The 17,412-nt window shown below is 39.8% G+C and overlaps 2 protein-coding genes and 1 long non-coding RNA gene across 3 annotated transcripts in view; 2 read left to right on the plus strand and 1 right to left on the minus strand.

Annotated features, from left to right (window-relative positions):
* The window catches only part of LOC146463362 (uncharacterized), a 403,676-nt gene that overhangs the window by 258,095 nt on the left and 128,169 nt on the right, over positions 1–17,412 (plus strand). The window lies entirely within an intron of this gene.
* On the plus strand, positions 554–5,831 carry LOC146463374 (uncharacterized). Its single transcript, XM_085084480.1, has 3 exons — positions 554–740; positions 2,404–2,853; positions 3,495–5,831. Exons 1-3 carry the CDS (start codon positions 662–664, stop codon positions 3,761–3,763), a joined length of 798 nt encoding a protein of 265 aa, XP_084940606.1. The 5' UTR covers positions 554–661; the 3' UTR covers positions 3,764–5,831.
* The window catches only part of LOC146463375 (E3 ubiquitin-protein ligase MIB2-like), a 44,046-nt gene continuing 32,843 nt past the window's right edge, over positions 6,210–17,412 (minus strand). The window contains exons 15-19 of the mRNA XM_085084476.1: positions 12,476–12,672; positions 11,761–11,917; positions 9,408–9,549; positions 8,733–8,798; positions 6,210–6,902 (exon numbers count right to left, since the gene is read on the minus strand). Of these exons, the coding sequence (XP_084940602.1) occupies positions 6,661–6,902; positions 8,733–8,798; positions 9,408–9,549; positions 11,761–11,917; positions 12,476–12,672 (804 nt within the window). The 3' untranslated portion in view covers positions 6,210–6,660. The remainder of the gene's footprint in view (positions 6,903–8,732; positions 8,799–9,407; positions 9,550–11,760; positions 11,918–12,475; positions 12,673–17,412) is intronic.

Genomic DNA, 17,412 nt, shown 5'->3' on the forward strand with positions numbered 1-17,412 from the left:
TCACTACATTTGAATGGTCACACTTTACGATTTCTGTTAAAGCCGATTCAAAAGTTGGAATCTCACAGAAGTTTTGACTCCGAGAGAGATAAATTAAAATAATTTGATCTGTGCAAATATAGGGAAAAAGTAATAACTTTCCTTTTGTATATCTTAATGCCATTACAAGCACGTCTCTTTTCATGTACTGGAGATACAAATACAGAAAGGTTTTGACCTTTATCAAATCCTTTTTAATTACAAGGATGTTTTTTTCTTTGAGAATTTTCCTTCTTTAAAAGCGGAGTTTCCTTTGAGATTAAAATGGAAATATACAGGAAGTTTTTTTTTCCAATAAACGTAAATGGTTTCACTGTTTACCTTTCTGCTCTATGTTCATTGGCTCGACTCTTGTTAATTGGCAATTTCATTCGTACCCTGAATCACTACAATGACATGCCAATTTCCAATTGGCTGTTACAATAGGAAGACAATTACAATAGCCGATTTCTTTCAATTCCACATCCTCAACGCAAATTTGATTCAATTGCTCAGTTGCGTGCCAACAGCGTTTTTAAGCTTAAGAGGACTGTTTGCTAAGAGAAATGCGAATTCTAAGTAAACAAATCGCATCTGCCTTTATAAGGCATAGAAGCATGGTGCTTTGAAGTGTCGTCAAAAAATGTTCAAGCCATTGGAGATTGTCTGGGTCATTTTGTTTTTTAAAGGATGTTCCTTTTCTCTCAACTGCAGCGACGAAGGTTTGAATATATTTAATTGTTTAAGCCATTAGAATGAATAGTATTTTTATACGGTATCTTCCTCTTTGCGGTATGTGGCGCGGGTAACTGACTTCAGCTAAATCTCCGTATAATCTCAAACAATTTGATTACAAACAGAGATTGCGGGATTTTTTTTTTTGCTTGAGCTTTGGACTGAATGAAACAACAGCATGGCGAAGAAATTGCTAAAAGCTGCGAAATTTCAGGTTTTAAGAATGATGTTTCCGTGGAGGTACACAAATTTACATCGCTTCCGCCGTACAAACGCGTGAGGTAATTTTGAAATTTGGTTACTTAAACCTTTGTATTTAACCCTTACACAAGTGTATTAAGGGAACGCGTGAATTTACAGGCCTTTTAATTATTTTCCGGTAAACTTTTCTCTGTTTTTTCCTTTATCCAAAAGAAAAAAAAAAGTCGGAAGGGTGCAAGGGTGAAATGTCCGAACGAAAAAATATACTGCGATTTTCGCTTGACGCTGGATTTTTTTAAATCGCAAGCACTGAGGAGAAAGCGTTCTTCGAGACTATCTTTTCCTTTAGAGCGGTATTTTATAAAGAAAAACCATACCCGGTAAGGAATGATTTCAGTCGAAATAGCTGGAAAATAAGGTATTAAACCGATTTTAGGTTGGCGCACAATTTTAGAACAGTCATCGTCTCACATTTAAAATATATGTTTTTTACTGCAGAAGGAGTTATTTCCGGCGTGAAATGCGCTATTTCGAAATAGTGAAAACTGGACAAAAAAAAAACATCTTATGCTCTCCGTAACATTTAGAATCTCAAAAAATTGCGATGAGAGGAGGCAGACACTAGAAAGAAGATGATTCTCTTGAAAAGTGGGGGATGCAGGCGGGCCAAAACAAAGTGTAATCCAAACATTTTTCTCTAAGGCCCTGTCAAATTTCGAGTTTTCTCAAATGCCTAATTTTCTATTTGACATCGCATTTCCAAAATGATGGAAAGCCGCCTACAAACGGAAAAAAATTTGCTAATGCACCGCAAAGGCCTTTTCTCCGTTTCAAGGTGACGACGATAATTGTGTTCATGTAAACAATGATTTGATGTTCATTGTTGATCAATGCCCCCTTTATTTAAATACGCCAAGTTCATATGACGAGTAAATTGCACGTTGCGACAAAGCGCACGTTTTAATTAAGAGCGGTGGGAGGAACATCACTTAGCTAGCGCAACCATTTTCCGTGATAATGAAGAACAAATTGACAGGTTCTCTATGAATTGGACTTGATTGTAAGAACATTAAAATTTGATTTACTTATTCCACAAAATCGTACCACGGAGGCTTATAACGTTGACAACGGAGCCTGCAGCACCGGCTACTCCAAAGATCTTGTAGAGGATTAATTGTTATTAAGTATAAGAGTAATTTGCAATCAAGTGTTGAGAAGTAATTTATTCGTCTTTGTCTCGATTCTATTTGATTTAGCTTAGTAATTGTGCATAAAAATTCCCGCCATTTTCTCAACAAGTAAGCCAAACCAGCTCCGAATTCCTCGCACGTAAAATTAACCTGTTTTGCTTCAAGTTATGATTGGTTAGAGTAGTTACTTGGTTTTGACTTTTAAAACCCCAATTGAAAAATGCTTTTCATGTATTTGTCATTTCTCCGCACTGCAAAGGCTCCACTGATGCCATCAAATTCAACATAACTTGCGATAATTATCTCTCCTTGTACGTGGATGGCACACTGTTGGGTGAAGGCCTAACTGACGCAGGAAAGAAAGGCTTTCATCAATACGAGCTAAGGCCAGGAAGTCACGTGGTTGCTCTCAAGTGCAAAGGCAATCCTCCATCTTGGGAGGGGGGAATTCTGGGATCGCTTGAAAACGGAGTAGTCACTGACACCTCTTGGAAATGCACGACCTCGGCTGAGACGGGGTGGAATATGAGGACGTATCAAGATGAGAATTGGCCAATGGCTACGTCGTATGGAACAAACAGTGCTTCAACTTTTCCCTGGGGAAACATACAAGATATTGATAGTAGCGCGCTGTGGATTTGGACACAGGATAATAAAAATGACGTCGAGGTTTATTGTCGACGCTATATAATAATTCCATGCACCAAAGGTGAGTTGTACACCAGCTTAGCCGCTGAGTGATCACCAACATGTGACAGACGGTCGCGGTTACGAATGCGTTTTCGTCGCAAAGGTTACGAGTTCGAATCCCATTTAAGCCTGTATTTTTTTTTCAAGCTTTTTTTTAGTTGCGTACATAACTGCGATGGTCTGTCACCTTCTAACTCTTTCATCTGTCGTTCATATATCTGATACTTCATATATTTCGTATTCATTCAAAAGATAAGTTTACGCCAGGGCTTGGTGCTAGAAGAGTACAAGTATGAACCTCAACCCAGACTGCAGCTGGGTATTTCCAAAAACATACACTTTGATCTGCCCCTTGCTTCGATTAATCCTATCTGGACAGGGAATGGAGGAGGGGGAGGGGGGATTCTCCCGCGGCACTTTAAACCTAAATATCTTTTCTTTTTTTTTAATATTTGCGCAAACACTATAAAACTTGATGACTTTTTCAAAAACTTATCTCGGAGCAGCTTGATGTATTCATAATAAGTGTTCATTGAGTCTGATGTTACCATGTTACCGGCTCCAAAAGGCTAAAACAAGCTCTCTCTAGAAGGGGTTAACATGTACCGTAGATTCTTGTTATTCCTATTTCATTCCAGTTTCATTTTATTCTATCAACAGTAACATCAAACTTCTATCAGACCATGCAATCAGACAAAGACATTGCAATAGAAGGTTTCTTGCTTCGTCAAATAAAGGTGGCCAGTGAAACAGAGTGCGGGCTCAGGTGCAGTCAGCACAGGATATGCGTATCATTTACAGTGCAGCAATCGGGAAGCCCTGGGCTCAAGATATGCGAACTTAACACGGTATCTGCTAAAAGCCATCCTGAAAGTGTTGTTAGAAGAAAAGGCTTCCAGTATTATGAACGTGCTAATATTTTCTATTGAATCGTCAAAATTTTCACGATGTACAGTTAACACACTTTGGTGAAATGTCCTCTGTACACTTAGAAAAGGTTGCCTGGCCGAATATGCGTCCTTGCGGCGAAAGCAACGAGAGACTCACAAAAGATTACAAAATATCCCTAGGGGGAATCAGAAATCCAGACATCCAAAATGGCGGTAAATGACTTAATTACTTCTCGTTGCGGACCCTTAAGGAAACATATTTAGATGTACTAAATTTGGGCCGTCTTCTGAGGTCGGTGGGGGCAAAATCCGGCCATCACTGTCCGCAGAAGACGAAAGAAAGCGCGGTTTAGATAGGGTTAGAGAGAAGAACAATGTCTCTGCTTGTGTATCGATAGGCAGTTCAATATCGTGGATTTATATTTAAATATGACGTTTTCCTGGAGGCTGCCGTCGTAGTTGCTTAAGATCCTTCCTCGATCGCACTAGTCGGCATCAGTCATTTCCAACAATGCCCATATCGCGCCCTCTTTCCCGTACCGGTGGATATGAGATGAATGATAGTCAACGAGGCGCGTACCGCCGAGTTGGCTATAATCATCTCATATACCATTATCAACTATCTTAGACTATCTATCTACCTAAGTAACTAGAATTGTAAAAGTAATACCATGGCCGAAGCTAATCAAATCCTTGCAATTACATTACACAATGGTGTAGTTGTCAATAAAATGTATTATTACATTTCTTCCGCTGGATAGCGATTTATTAGCCTGAGTATGCAGACGTCTTTTCGCGCAACCACCGCTTGAATGAAATCTGCGCGAAAGCGACGTCTGAGCAACGACTTGGGTTGTCCATATTATGCTCAATGTTTCACACTATGATGCTAATTTTCTATGCTCATAAAATGTCACTATCAATTATGCTCAAATAGCATCAATATTTTGTTCCATTATAATTAACGTAACATAAAAAGAAATAAAATAATTGAGTACACCACAGTAGACAGGTTCATGTCCATTAGGAGCGAAAATGGAAACAGTGCAGACAATTCAGACGAGGAGGCAGTTGACAATGTTGTAGAACTTGAACTGCTGGAAGCCATGTTTTTGTTAATTTGCAACTTGGCCTGGTCTTAAAAGGTGGTAAGTACCTGGGCCGGTGTCTTGCGTGGGAATCCTATGGTTTTGGCAAAGTTTTTTATAAAACACAAGGAGTCGAAGAAACTTTGCACTATTATTCCAGCATAATGCTCGATCTTTTTCCTCACTATTCTGCTCAAAATCAAGCGGCAGATTGTGGACAACCCTAGTAACGACTGCAGAAATTCCGCACTGATGACGTAATTTATACCCATTGTGATTGGTTGAAAGAAATTTCCGTCGCGACGCCCATGTTGATGTATGACGACCGTTAAGATTTCAGAATGGAAACAAGCCACGACTTTTTGTTGTCTCGTCGCGGATTTATCAAATCCGTATTTTATTGGTTGATGATTCTTCGTCCGTCTATTCAGGTTAGCGATTTATCAACTGGGTAAAAGTTATCCGCTCTTTGAACAACCGAGGCCCAACATAAAACCAGTTGAACAAAACAGCTTCGTCCTTCAAAAGTAACACGTCTCCAGTATGAAACTGTAATGAAGGGGAAGGAAACAATGCTACGAGCCAAAACAAATGAACACGTAAATAATTGTTTTAATGCATTTATTTGCTTTCCTTCTATTTTGCTTTTCCTAAGGACAGTTACTACTTTTTCAAGTCTCAACTTATAAGCAGGACTTTCCAGCTGTATCTTTCTTTTTCGGAGTTTATACATTACAGAAAAACATGAAGTAGCACAGTACAGAAGACACAGGTGCTCATAAAGGGCTGCATTTTAGCTTGTCTATGTCTATTCCCGCTAGACCTTCACTAGACCCGCCACTGTAAATGCCAAGCAGAAATAGCATAAGCGAAAATAAAGCGGCTCTATGTCCACATCGGCGATAGTAAACTTCGGCATAGCTTTGAAATTTTATGTTTTGGGTGTTCGACCAGAGCTCCATTGCACAGGACACCGGTACGTTAAGAGGCGGTGTTATGTAGCCAGTCCTTAATTACAGGAGATCTTTCATGTGAGATAACTTGAACACCCTGATGGACTATCATGCCATCCCTACATGTCATGCCAGTTGCTGGTTTCCCCCCTAGTGGTGCACTGGTCCGCATTAGGTAGATTGGAAAAACAATGTGGAAAAATGTCGCTCATCTAAAGACGACAAAATGACACGAGGCAAAGAACAACCCAAGTTGGAATGGGCTTCGCCTTTTTCTCTAATGACGTTCAAATATATGGAGCCGCAGGAAAATCTCCCTAACAAAAGAAAAATGTTCATAAGACGCCCCTCTAAGTCACCGTAGTTCGTTAATGCAACCGAGTCACGCAACGCTCCCCGTCCCCACGAACGTTGCGTGACTCCGGCTCGAGCGGCTGCGAAGGAGACTACCGAGTCCTCTAATCTCTGTCAGCTAAAATATATAATTCGTTTCATCTTTTTCAGACCTGGATTCTAAAGCCTTTCGTTTTTTTCTTTCTTCAGGAAATACATGTAATGTCAATCTAAATCTATGATCTACGTTAGACTTGGAGCCACATTGTAAAACCTATTTCAGAACGCGTCGTCAAGACTCTATACAAAACTCTCGGCTCAAACACTATACCGTTTGCGCTCGAATGTGACTATGTAGTGCCTCCCACCCTCTCAGGAATTCGTTCGGAGGCGTGTTTATCATCACGTTTAGCCGGTTTAACAGGCTTGCTTTTAGTCCTGATTGCGAGGCAAAGACAGCCGATTCCAAATCTGTGAAGTAGCTCCTTGAAGACTAACTAACAAAACTGATCAAACGTGGCTTGGAACCCGCTTGTTTGTGTTCGCTGCGGATTCCGATCTGTCATTGGAACATTGGTATCTTATTCTGGATCTTTTTCCTGCAAATATGACAAATTTCGATCCTCTCTGAACACTCTTTGCAGGCCCCGTGACCACACAAGAACACTACATTTTTGTCTCTCTCCATGCATATCCAACACTGAATCATATCGTCTCTGGCTTGCAATTGGGACTCAAGCCTGCGTACTCGATTGATAAGGTCTACCTCGTCCATCATGGTAGGGGTGCTAGCTGGGGCTCCCTCTGAAAAAAACAAAAACAATTAAAAAGTGAACGAACGAACGGACGGACGGACGGACGACGAACGAACCAACCAACGAACGCTAACGTCGGTGAAGAACAAACATTTGGTACAAAGTCAAATATTTCTCTTGACTGGCATTGATCAAAGCACGTCACGCCATTTATCATAGGGATATCGAATGGTCTTTGCGAGCATTTGCGAGCATGCGAGCAGTATGTTTATTTTTTCGAGCACGAGCAGTTGACAAATTTTTCGTGCGAGCAGCGAGCACTTAAGAAAATACAGATGGCGAGCGTCTTTAGAAAATACAGATGGCGAGCAGCGAACACTTCGAGTACTTCGTAAATTTTTCGCTAGCCGGAATCTCTCTTTTATTTAAAATTGGATACATTGTTTTGCGCCAAGTAATAGCTAATAACAAAGTCTGGCTGACACCTCCAAAACAGAACAATAGTTACAGGCTGAACTCAGTTGAAAAAAGACTGAAGCCAGAGGTAAGGATGTTTCAACCTTTTTGAAACCTGATTTATCGTTTATATATGTATAAAAATAACTACAAAGGAGGATTAACGAAATTTCGAGCAATCAAGCACATGTTAACGGGAATGCGAGCATGCGAGCAGTTGTAAAAATTTTGCGAACACGAGCAAGCGAGCACCCGTGTAATTTTTGCGAGCAATTCGAACAGAGGCCAAATTTTACGAGCACTTTTAAATTGAACGAGCCCATTTGATACCCCTTATTATCACATCCGATGACTCTCCCCAAGTGATTTTCTCCAATTTTTAAAACTTGAGTGGTGTCAACGGTATGAAAGACATTATATATATCTGCAAACTTCCCAGCATAAGAACACTCTAGACCTCTTTTCGGAGTTGAAAGTATGCACTGGTCTTTGTTCTTGGCTATTACCTGTTTATCGAAGCACACAGGTTTACATGATCTTCGCTCTTGGCAAACTGATCGCTTCTCTGAACAGATCATATCCAGGAACAACATTTCTGTGCGTATTTTTCGCGCCGAAGAAAGTTTACAGTTAGAATATACCAAATGCGAAAGTAGTGTTTTTCGCGTATTCTGGTTCGCTACTCAAACTCCGGATTGTAGTATCTAGGGGCCTATTCATATGAGCCCGGTAACCACGCTGGCCCGGTAGGCAGGAAGAATTTTGTCTTCTGTTCATATGGGAAATTTAATCCCGGTTACCGACATGAAAAATGTCCAAAATGTCCATGCGCAGTTGAAAATGTGTCGTCCCGGACAGTCCCGGTATCCGGGCTGGAGTGTTCATATGGGAAAAATTTCCAGCTCGGTTACTGAGATCTCGGTCGCAAAAACCGAGATCTCCATAACCGGGCCAGGCCGCCTTCTCATATGAACACATCGAAATTTTTGTAAAGAAAAGAGTAGTGAGGCGAGATCTCGGAAACCGAGCTAGCCCGGTCGAGCGGGCTCATATGAAGTTACCTCGCCGCGAAAATATCTTCATTTCGGTAAATTATTCAGTGTTAATTAGCGTTTGCTAAAAAAAAAAGAAAGAAGGAAAATGCAACAACAACAACAAGAAACGTTATTTTGCATGTGACTTTACTGTCGGGTCGTTGAAAGGTTGCCCATGTTAGGATGTTTCTCGGCAATCTTAGATGAAAATCGTAATCATGGTATAACTCTTCGGACAATCTTCAGTGTATTTTCTAAACTTTGCGGACATACCGTAATCTGAAAATTTGAGACCAACAAAAGCATGACTAATAAGGTAAGCAGCCATAGATCTAAACATTATTTACCAGCGAGAGTAAATATCGCCGTTAAGTAAAAATTCAACACACCTGCTGTCGACTTCTGTTGAATAGGCGCATTACATTTCAGACAACGCTTCAGTTTGAGAGAGCAAACTGCAGAGAAAAAGAAGGTAAAATTCAAACTTTTGGAAAAATTGATGAAAGAAAGATTGTATTTGAGAGAATGATTAAACAACAACAACAACAACAACAACAACAACAAAGCAAAACAACACAACACAGCAACAGCACTTTGCTTCCCTTTAATAAAGACAAACAGTTTTTAGTTATTTGGAAAGAGGAAACAATAATCTAGTTATCCTGCAAGAATTAAGCTGTTTCACCGAATGGATAATTATTAAGCAACTTTGGAGTGACCCCAAAATCTTGTGTTTTCATTTTCGATTTTCTGTGCTATTTGAGGTGGTTAAAAAAAATTATTTTGCAGAAAATATAAAAGAATCTATTTTCTATCGAAATTTGATTGAGTGGGGTGTTCTTACACGGGCGCGCTCTTAAATTCTCAACGGCCGCCTGTAAACCAAAACCGCTTACACTCAAAGGTAATTGACCCATCAGTGAGTAATTATTACACGTTCTCTAGTGACGCGAACTTGGGCTGCCTGTGGTTTCATCTTGTTGCCCGTGTCGATGAGTATTTGCGGGAAGCAGCAATTTATATAAAAAATACGAAAAATTTAACAACAAACTTCAAGTTGATACCTTGACAGGTGACCTTATGGCCGCATGGGTGGACCGTAACAGTAGCTGTGTTCTCGGAGCAAACAATACAGTCGGTCCCAGCTGATTCAGCTCTATTCACAGAATTTTGAGCCTTTTTCTGAATTTGTGTTGCACTCGCTGCCTGCAGGATTGTTAATAAAAGAGAGTTATGAGACAAAACGACTATGGGTCAGTTACTAAAAGACAATTTAGACAGTGTTTAACAAAACCACGTTCTAAGCCATTTTCAATTTTGCCAACAGTCATATCTAAACATTGTCTACTGCCGACGGTGACAAGAAGGTTTCACCCCAGACTAGAAAACTATTTAACTGCTTAAAATAAACCACTTATGAACAGATTTGGAGGCCCACTGATCGCCTTAAGCCGCGGCCTAAGTTAGACTCTGTTTAAATAACTGGCTATATGTGCCCAGCCCTGGTTGTTCAAAGAAAAAAAAAACCTTATCAATTTTGCTTTCCGTCACAGCCCTTCAATCCCCGGTCTCCCGTTAGGGCTGTCCCGAAGTTGCTCGGCAACTTTTGAGCAACTTTTCGGATTTGGAGCAACTTTTAGTCCTTCGAGCAACTTTTCGGATTTCGAGCATTTTTTTCCTTTTTGAATAACTTTCTCGCCCTTTTAAGGCAATTTGTAACTAAAATTTGTCTAAAAACCACCCATTAAAGTTCTAATTTAAACTTTTATGTATGATTCGGCCATTTCTGCGTAAAACACAGTGAAAATACCGGTCCCCTGGGCTGCCTGTGGTAGCAGACGAAACTGGTCAGCGGTTGAGAGAGACTCAGTCTTACAATATTGATGAGTCAGTGTAATATAATTATGTATTGATATCTATGTAAAGCGAAATTTATTAATTAAATCGTTATTTGAGTTGTAAATCAATCTCTTACACCCAAAAATAGAAAGCAACTTTTGAGAAACTTTTGGATTTTGGGGCAACATTTGAGCAACTTTTAGAATTTTGGAGCAACTTTTGAGCAACTTTTTTGGAAAATTGGAGCAACTTTTTGAGAAAATTGGAGCAACTTAGGGACAGTCCTATCTCCCGTCCTGCGCGGTATTGTACCCAACCGGAAGTGAAATTAGACATTTTTATATGGCTCAAACACGGGGAAGAAAATTGATAAGGAATGAAGAATCGATCCAGCAAATACAAAAAAAAAATTGTGTCGTGTACACTTTAATATAGTACGGTGATTAAATGTTTAAACCCAGAGACATCAACGGTGTGATTGTCTAGGAAGGAAAATCAAACAAATCGTTCTTTCAAATATCTTGCTTGTACAAACATTTCACCATTCGCTGTTAGCATCAAAATAAAGTTCAGTGTAAGATCTAAAATTTCGAGAAAACAAAACTTTAAAACTTAGATTAATACAGCTCTTTTCAGAAAAATGGTAAACAAAATGCAAAAGAAAAAGTCACAGAGGTGTCACAATCTCCTAAAGGACCGACCGCCCGAGAAAGTTTTTGCGGCAACCCGGCTTTATCCGCTCAAAACTTGCGAAGAAATCAGTGGCGATCAAACCTACATTTGTTAGAAATTGAGTTGAAAAATTATTCTGCATTGAATTTGTTTTGGTTGATTGGATATTTTCAGTGTATTTTCTCCGCGATCACTTTAGCGACTTTGAGAATTTACCGCGAATTCTGTTGATTCCATAGGGTGCTGCATATTCATTGGTCCGTGGCATTATGCAGTGATATAATCCTTTGTGGAGTCATTTGTTGTTTATGAAACTTTGCAAGCTAAAATATCGCACTTGATTGTGGAAAAGTTTTCAAATTTGAGCGAATTAATGGGGTACAAAGGTTTGATGTGTCTTTTTAAAATTTGGCCAAAAGATTCAAAGGGCAATGATGAAATAACAGGTGTCAGTAAATTTTGAAAATCAATATATAATTATAGCACGGACACAACACGTCTAGATGATTTTTTTTGCTATTCCAACTTTGAACTCGGACATCTCGATAACCAATCAAAATATCGAAAAAAGCCTGACACCGTTTAATTTATGGATGTCTTGAGATCAACAGTTTGCAGCTATTTCGCCCTTACCACGGCATTCGATACCCGATAAATTAGATCGAACAGGCCTCAGCCATTTTGGGGCTTAGGGGCTACTGGTATTCATAACGTAACAAAAAAAAAAAAAAAAAAAAAAAACGCTTAACTTATATTATTCTTTTCCGAAACTAAATTCATTAAGCTGTTTATTGATATAAAGTTTGGCAAAGTTTTCTCAAAACTAGCACGCGTACGGATATTTTTTCTTCCCCAAGGACAAACGCCAAAGTAAGAAGTATCCTTAAGGTTACCAAAATTACATACCGCCGCCGCAGCTGGTTGGGGAGGTCGAGGAACTGTTGACACTGCAGGCGAAGGACCATCCCCCCTCACCGGCACTGGAGGTCGAGGAATAGTTCTTGACAGCACAGGCTGGGGCCGAGGTTGAGTGAAAGTTGCTGGACGTGTAGACATTGTCTGCCTGCGATATGGATGAGGAAAATTTACTACTCAAAAATAATAAATAGAATGAGAGAGGGTACAAAGGCAAGAAAGCTCTACAAGAAGGAAAGGATGAAGAGAGGAAGGAGAGGGGGAAGGATAGAAGGAAAAGAAGAGTGTGCGGGAGGGAGGGAGGGAGGGAGGGAGGGAGGGATGGAGAGAGGAAGGGTGGGGGGAAGGGAGGAGGGGAGGAAAAAAGGAAGGACAAAAAGAGGGAGGTAATAGGCAGGGAAGGAGGGAAAGGAGGGAGGGAGGGAGAGAGGAAGAGAGAAAGGAAGGGGAGAAGGAAAGAAGGAAACGAAGGAGGAGGAAGGGATAGGGGAGGGATCAGGAAGAGTAAACCATAACATTGGAGAGCTCAGTGCTGACAGCACTCTCCCTGGCAAAACTTGTGGGGGGTGAGTTCTCGTGTCACTGAGCAATTGCTGCTCAGCCAATGAAAACACAAACCCTCCAAGCCCTCTAAGCCCATTTGAATTAAAGAGTTGTATGATTGAGCCAATTTGTAGATAGCTTGTGTTTAAAGTAGCCTTTGTACCTTGGACTTCTCCTTGCAAACTGTTGAATTAAGTTGACGGTCTGGGGATTTGGGCACAAGTCCAATGGAGTCTTTCCCTCGTGGTTGTAAAAGTTTACGTCTGCTCCATGGAGAACTAAGTAAACAGCTATGGCAGATCCGGTATGTTGATCTGTCTCCGCGCCAGATGGAAGATTTAGTCCCAAATCATGTAATAACTGGAATGACGATGGAAAGAAAGCGTTAATGATGGTGTTGATTACCATATTTCAATAAATCTCTCCACAAGTACGCGCGGTCTGATTGGTTAATGTTGCGGGCCATATTTTACTGTGCGGTTCGCTTATTTCCTTTCCCGCGCGCCCGATAAACCTCAGAGAAATTAAATATCTTACTAACCTCGTTTTCTCGGTCCATACTGTAAGTTACGGATCCTCGTTTTTTCCGTTGATTTATGGCCCACGCGCTTCACGCCTGGGCCACAAATCAACGAGAAAAAAAACTCGGCCCTTAACTTACAGTACGGACCTCGAACTCGGTTAGAAAGAGGTATATAGCAATAGGCTTCTTTCCAAATATTAAAATTGAACTTGATATCGAGGTCCAGGGGACAAAAACAGAAGCGAATAAATGATTATTCAACTTCCTTTGTTTGTGTCCTCTTAGCCTCATTGTCAAACTGAATCTTAATATATCGAAAGGAGCGCAGTTATCTAAAACTAAGGTAACTTAAGGATGGTGCCTACTATTGTTACTGCGCATACGTTCTGCACATCTCGAGATACTCGGGTTTTCTATGGGTGGTGCCTACCAATACAGGGATATTTTTTGCGCGGTTAAAAACTATGCGGAGAAAGCAGAACTAACGTCTAAGCAAGTGCTTTTGGTATCCAAAAAGAAAATAATGGGTAACCATGCATTTTTCAGAGATAATAAAGCTTCAATTTGGAAAAAAAACGCCATACATTGTCTTGTATTTTACTGTTTTTTAGAATAATTGTTGCTTCATTACCTCTAAAAAATGCGTAGTTACCCCCAAGTTTCTTTTTGGATTTCAATAGCCCTTGATAAGTCCTGCTTTTCCCTCATAGTCATAAACCACACAAAATTACTTACTTATTAGTGGGCAGCGTTGTTAACACGTATGATGTGTATTTGCAAATGAATGAAGGAAACTCATATGAAAATGGAGGTCTTGTAGTTTGTTCTGGACAAGTACGTTGTAATTCCAACGATGTTTTCTCGAAATATACAGGAGCGGAATGTGACAAAAGAACATTTCAGAGAGTACACAGAGAGATTGAAATATTTGGACCTGAGAAGTTGTAGTTCAGATATAAAATGGACTATTTATAAGGCAATCATTCAGTATTCTTGGGTCAAGATAATATAAGCACAACATAACAACATAGCTGAAACTTAATGGCAAAATCATCAAAAGCATAACGAGATAAAGAAAAACAAGAAAAGATCTTTTCCGGGTTTTTGTCGTTATGTTCTCGTTGTTATGTCCGTTACGGCTGGTGTGAACCAGGCCTTAGTTCTCTCAGATGTCTTAAAGTCAAGTGTAAACCAGCGAAATTGGGAGACTTAAAGCCCCGTTCACACTAATAAAACATGTCTTATTAAACCAGGTTTAAGAAAATGAAAATTGGTAACAGGAAGCTGAACCATTGGCTTTGACACAGGATTCAAGTAAACTTTAAAGGCCGAGTTTCACGGTCAAGCGCATGCGCAAGCAGACCGGCTCAAAAATAAATTGTACGGGTCGACACTAAATTCGATGCGAGCTTATGATGGAACAATCTGTTGAAATCGCGCCCGAATTTGGATCATCCGCTCTTCGTTCTTCACTTTTTAGAATCTTTGTTTCCTGTTGTAAATATAAGTTCGATTTTTGTAAGGTTAAAAGTGTTTCTGCATCCGAAAACGACATTTTTGTCGATGGATCGGGAAGGAGACGTCGCCGCCGACCGGCGACGGGACGTTCTGTGGACTCTCTGGAAGCACAGAAGTTAAAGCGGACAGAGTGGAGTGGATGTAGAAATCCACTGTGGTTAACAAGATACGTATATCAAGCGTGGAAAATTGGTAAAGAGATAAGTCTGTTTAAAATAGGCAACGGATTCGCGGCACATCTGCTTCGCTAGAAATGGCAAAGGTCACCAACTGGCTTTGGATGAACTCGCGAGGATTTTCTAGATTTCAATCGTACTGTTTGTTCATATGAAAGTCAACTGTCAAAAACGGAGAATTCGACGTACAAACAACATCAAACATCAGTGTTTTGCTTTGGATGGAAAAAATTGTACAACACTGCGACGCGAAGCGAATAAATATGAGATCGAATGTGCGAGTTAGTTGTAGTCGTCTGTTAGCGGGCTCGAATAGCGGGCAGTAGAAAAAAAAATCCAAAAGATTTGCGGCAAACTACAAAATCTATTGTAAGGTATTCATTTATCTATAAAATTGCGGTCATTGCGAATGGCAAACGCAGTTTTGATTTGCCACCATGGCAGAGTTTTCTCAAATGCATTCCAGCATCTCGGAAGGACGCTCAGTGTTGTTGTTACTAAACGGTCGCATCGCTTCTTGAAGCTTGCGGATTTCTCGTTCTTCGCCTTCTCGCTGGTCTAATAAAATCAGGCTATCGAGCGTACACACTATAGTAAGTTTATCACTGAATGCTGATGAAATACTGGATTTAAGTACGTAAGTTTGAGGGAGCTTCTCGGCTTTTCGAACCGCGCGTAATAAAAAAGGTCGATGCCGCGAGATATCGACATTGTACTAAAATAAAACCGTATACGTTCGCATAAGTTCTGGCATTTCTTGAATGTTATGGGACATTCAAGAAGCGGCGCTGCAAAAATCCCCATGTGTTTTACATGGACAGCCTTATTGTTTCTTTCTGAAAAGTGACCGAAACACTGACCGGTCAGTTTTATTTTTATGCCAGCAAGTTATGAGACTTGCCCGCCGTATCCCGCCGGTGTTGTGTACTCGCTTCTAATTGGTGCAAAAACAATTGGCTTGACATCGCTTACGTTATCGCTCGCACATGCCGAACCGTGAAACTCTCCCTTTAACTTACGCTTTCATTTGTGCTAAATCTGTAGTCGATAAAAATCCGAAAGCAGCTTTTATGAAGGTAACAATTTTAAACTGTGTTTAACAGCTTTTAAACGTGTTTAAGCTTAGGTGTAAATGGAGCATTAAACGCCGTCTTAGGTTGCGTCTCTACGCACTTCACAGACGTCAAATCCGCCTGATATAAAGACAAAATAACGGAGACGCACATACACTTAGCCATATTTGATCGATACCACCTAGTCTGTCGTTTTAATTTTTCACTGTACAAGTTCGTGCGCATTGACGCATTGAAATGACCGCATTGACAACAGTCGGACACAAAAGCCAGACATTTACACAAGGAAAATTTAGCAAAAAGAGAATTCTAAATGATGAATGCATGACCGTACTGATTTGTTCAAATATGATGTCCGAAGGGGAAAAACACGAAACAGGGGTAAATATGGGAATGTGAACGGGTACCCGTAGTTTAACAAACTTCATTTTTCGTCAGTTCTCCGATTAAAACTTTTTGGCCTTATCGATTTTTCGATCTTATTAAATAAAAAGACGCAGACGCAAAAACAAAAAAAAAGTGTTCAAGTTCTTATGCTACATTGTAATAATTATTGCGTTTCTTTTATCATTACAGAAAGCGTAAATTCTTTAGTTTGCCCGATTATCAATAAAACAAGAGGATTCCTTTCCGATCTGATAGCCCCAGTCATCGATAATACTGGAACCATGAATCAGAAGCTTTAAAATTAATCAGGCAACGAACAGTTTGCATTTGAAGATCTCAACGCACCGTAAAACTTCAAAAGTATAGAGTTCTCAAATTTTGAATAAGGTAAATGTCGGTTGCGTTCTACTTTGCCCGCGGTGTTTAACCCAAATTCCAAACACAATTCACCTAATAATCTTAAAAGTGTAATTTTCAGTCTAATTTATGTAATGTGCTTGTTTTAGGAACCTTACGAAATGCTGGCAAACTCAAAAGCCATCCTTTTCTTCCTCCAAATCTGTCTTCTGGATGAAATAGCAGGTAAGTTCACCAAGAGGACTTTTTTTATACAGACTTTTTTTTAAATCGACATTTCGTCCAACAAGACCTAACTATAGCGGTTTACTTATGGTCACGTCTTTATACAACAACTGTGCAAAAAGACTCATTTAGAAACGGGAAAAAAGTAACAAAGCCTTAGTAAATACCCAAAAGGAAATAGATCAACGCTTCTTTCAAGGCAGCTGATTTTGGGTACTTTTATGTAAAGAACTACACTTTTAAGTTACATTCGTTTTTTTTTTACAGATTATTATGACAAAGTGGGTGACAAAGCTATCTATTACTTTGTAATCGATACATCTCTAACGTGTTCATGTGTGTGTTAATTCCATCCGCCTATACATTTTCTAAAGGTCAATTTTGCGTAGCATTCAAGTATATTGTTCAGATTTCAATACAGTTTACTTCTCAATGGATTTGAAACTGAAATAAGTTTTCACGGATTCGTCTAAATTTTGTTCGCTTTTACGCGCAGATTAACACCGCGACGTGATTAACACTGAGACTTTTGTATTGCCGTCAAAAACGACGTTTGTGAGTTTTTAAAAAAAAAACCCGGGGTTCGCTTTTCCCACAACCTCGTTAAATCGGTGATGCTTCAAAAGCAGACAAATACTAAAATAAGGGTTATAACTTCTAAACGGGTGGCCAAATTAATATATTGATGAAAGCCTGACACTGTTTAGCGAAGGAGGTATCCTAGAACACTTCTGCCAAGTTTCAACAAATTGTGGCAGTTGATCTTGAGAGACGCGTTAACTTTCTTAAAATTTTCATCCATCATGACAGGCCAAAAACGTTTAGCAATGAACTAAACGGA

This window comes from Pavona decussata, unplaced genomic scaffold (assembly GCF_977016875.1).
Source record: "Pavona decussata unplaced genomic scaffold, jaPavDecu1.1 SCAFFOLD_178, whole genome shotgun sequence".
Lineage (NCBI taxonomy): Eukaryota > Metazoa > Cnidaria > Anthozoa > Scleractinia > Agariciidae > Pavona > Pavona decussata.

Excerpts from the sequence above, each read along its gene's own strand:
- LOC146463374 (XM_085084480.1), top strand. The coding sequence starts at position 662 with ATGTTCAAGCCATTGGAGATTGTCTGGGTCATTTTGTTTTTTAAAGGA. Across the intron at positions 741-2,403 it reads TCTCAACTGCAGCGACGAAG|GCTCCACTGATGCCATCAAA; the intron begins GTTTGAATATAT and ends CGCACTGCAAAG. Across the intron at positions 2,854-3,494 it reads AATAATTCCATGCACCAAAG|TAACATCAAACTTCTATCAG; the intron begins GTGAGTTGTACA and ends TTCTATCAACAG.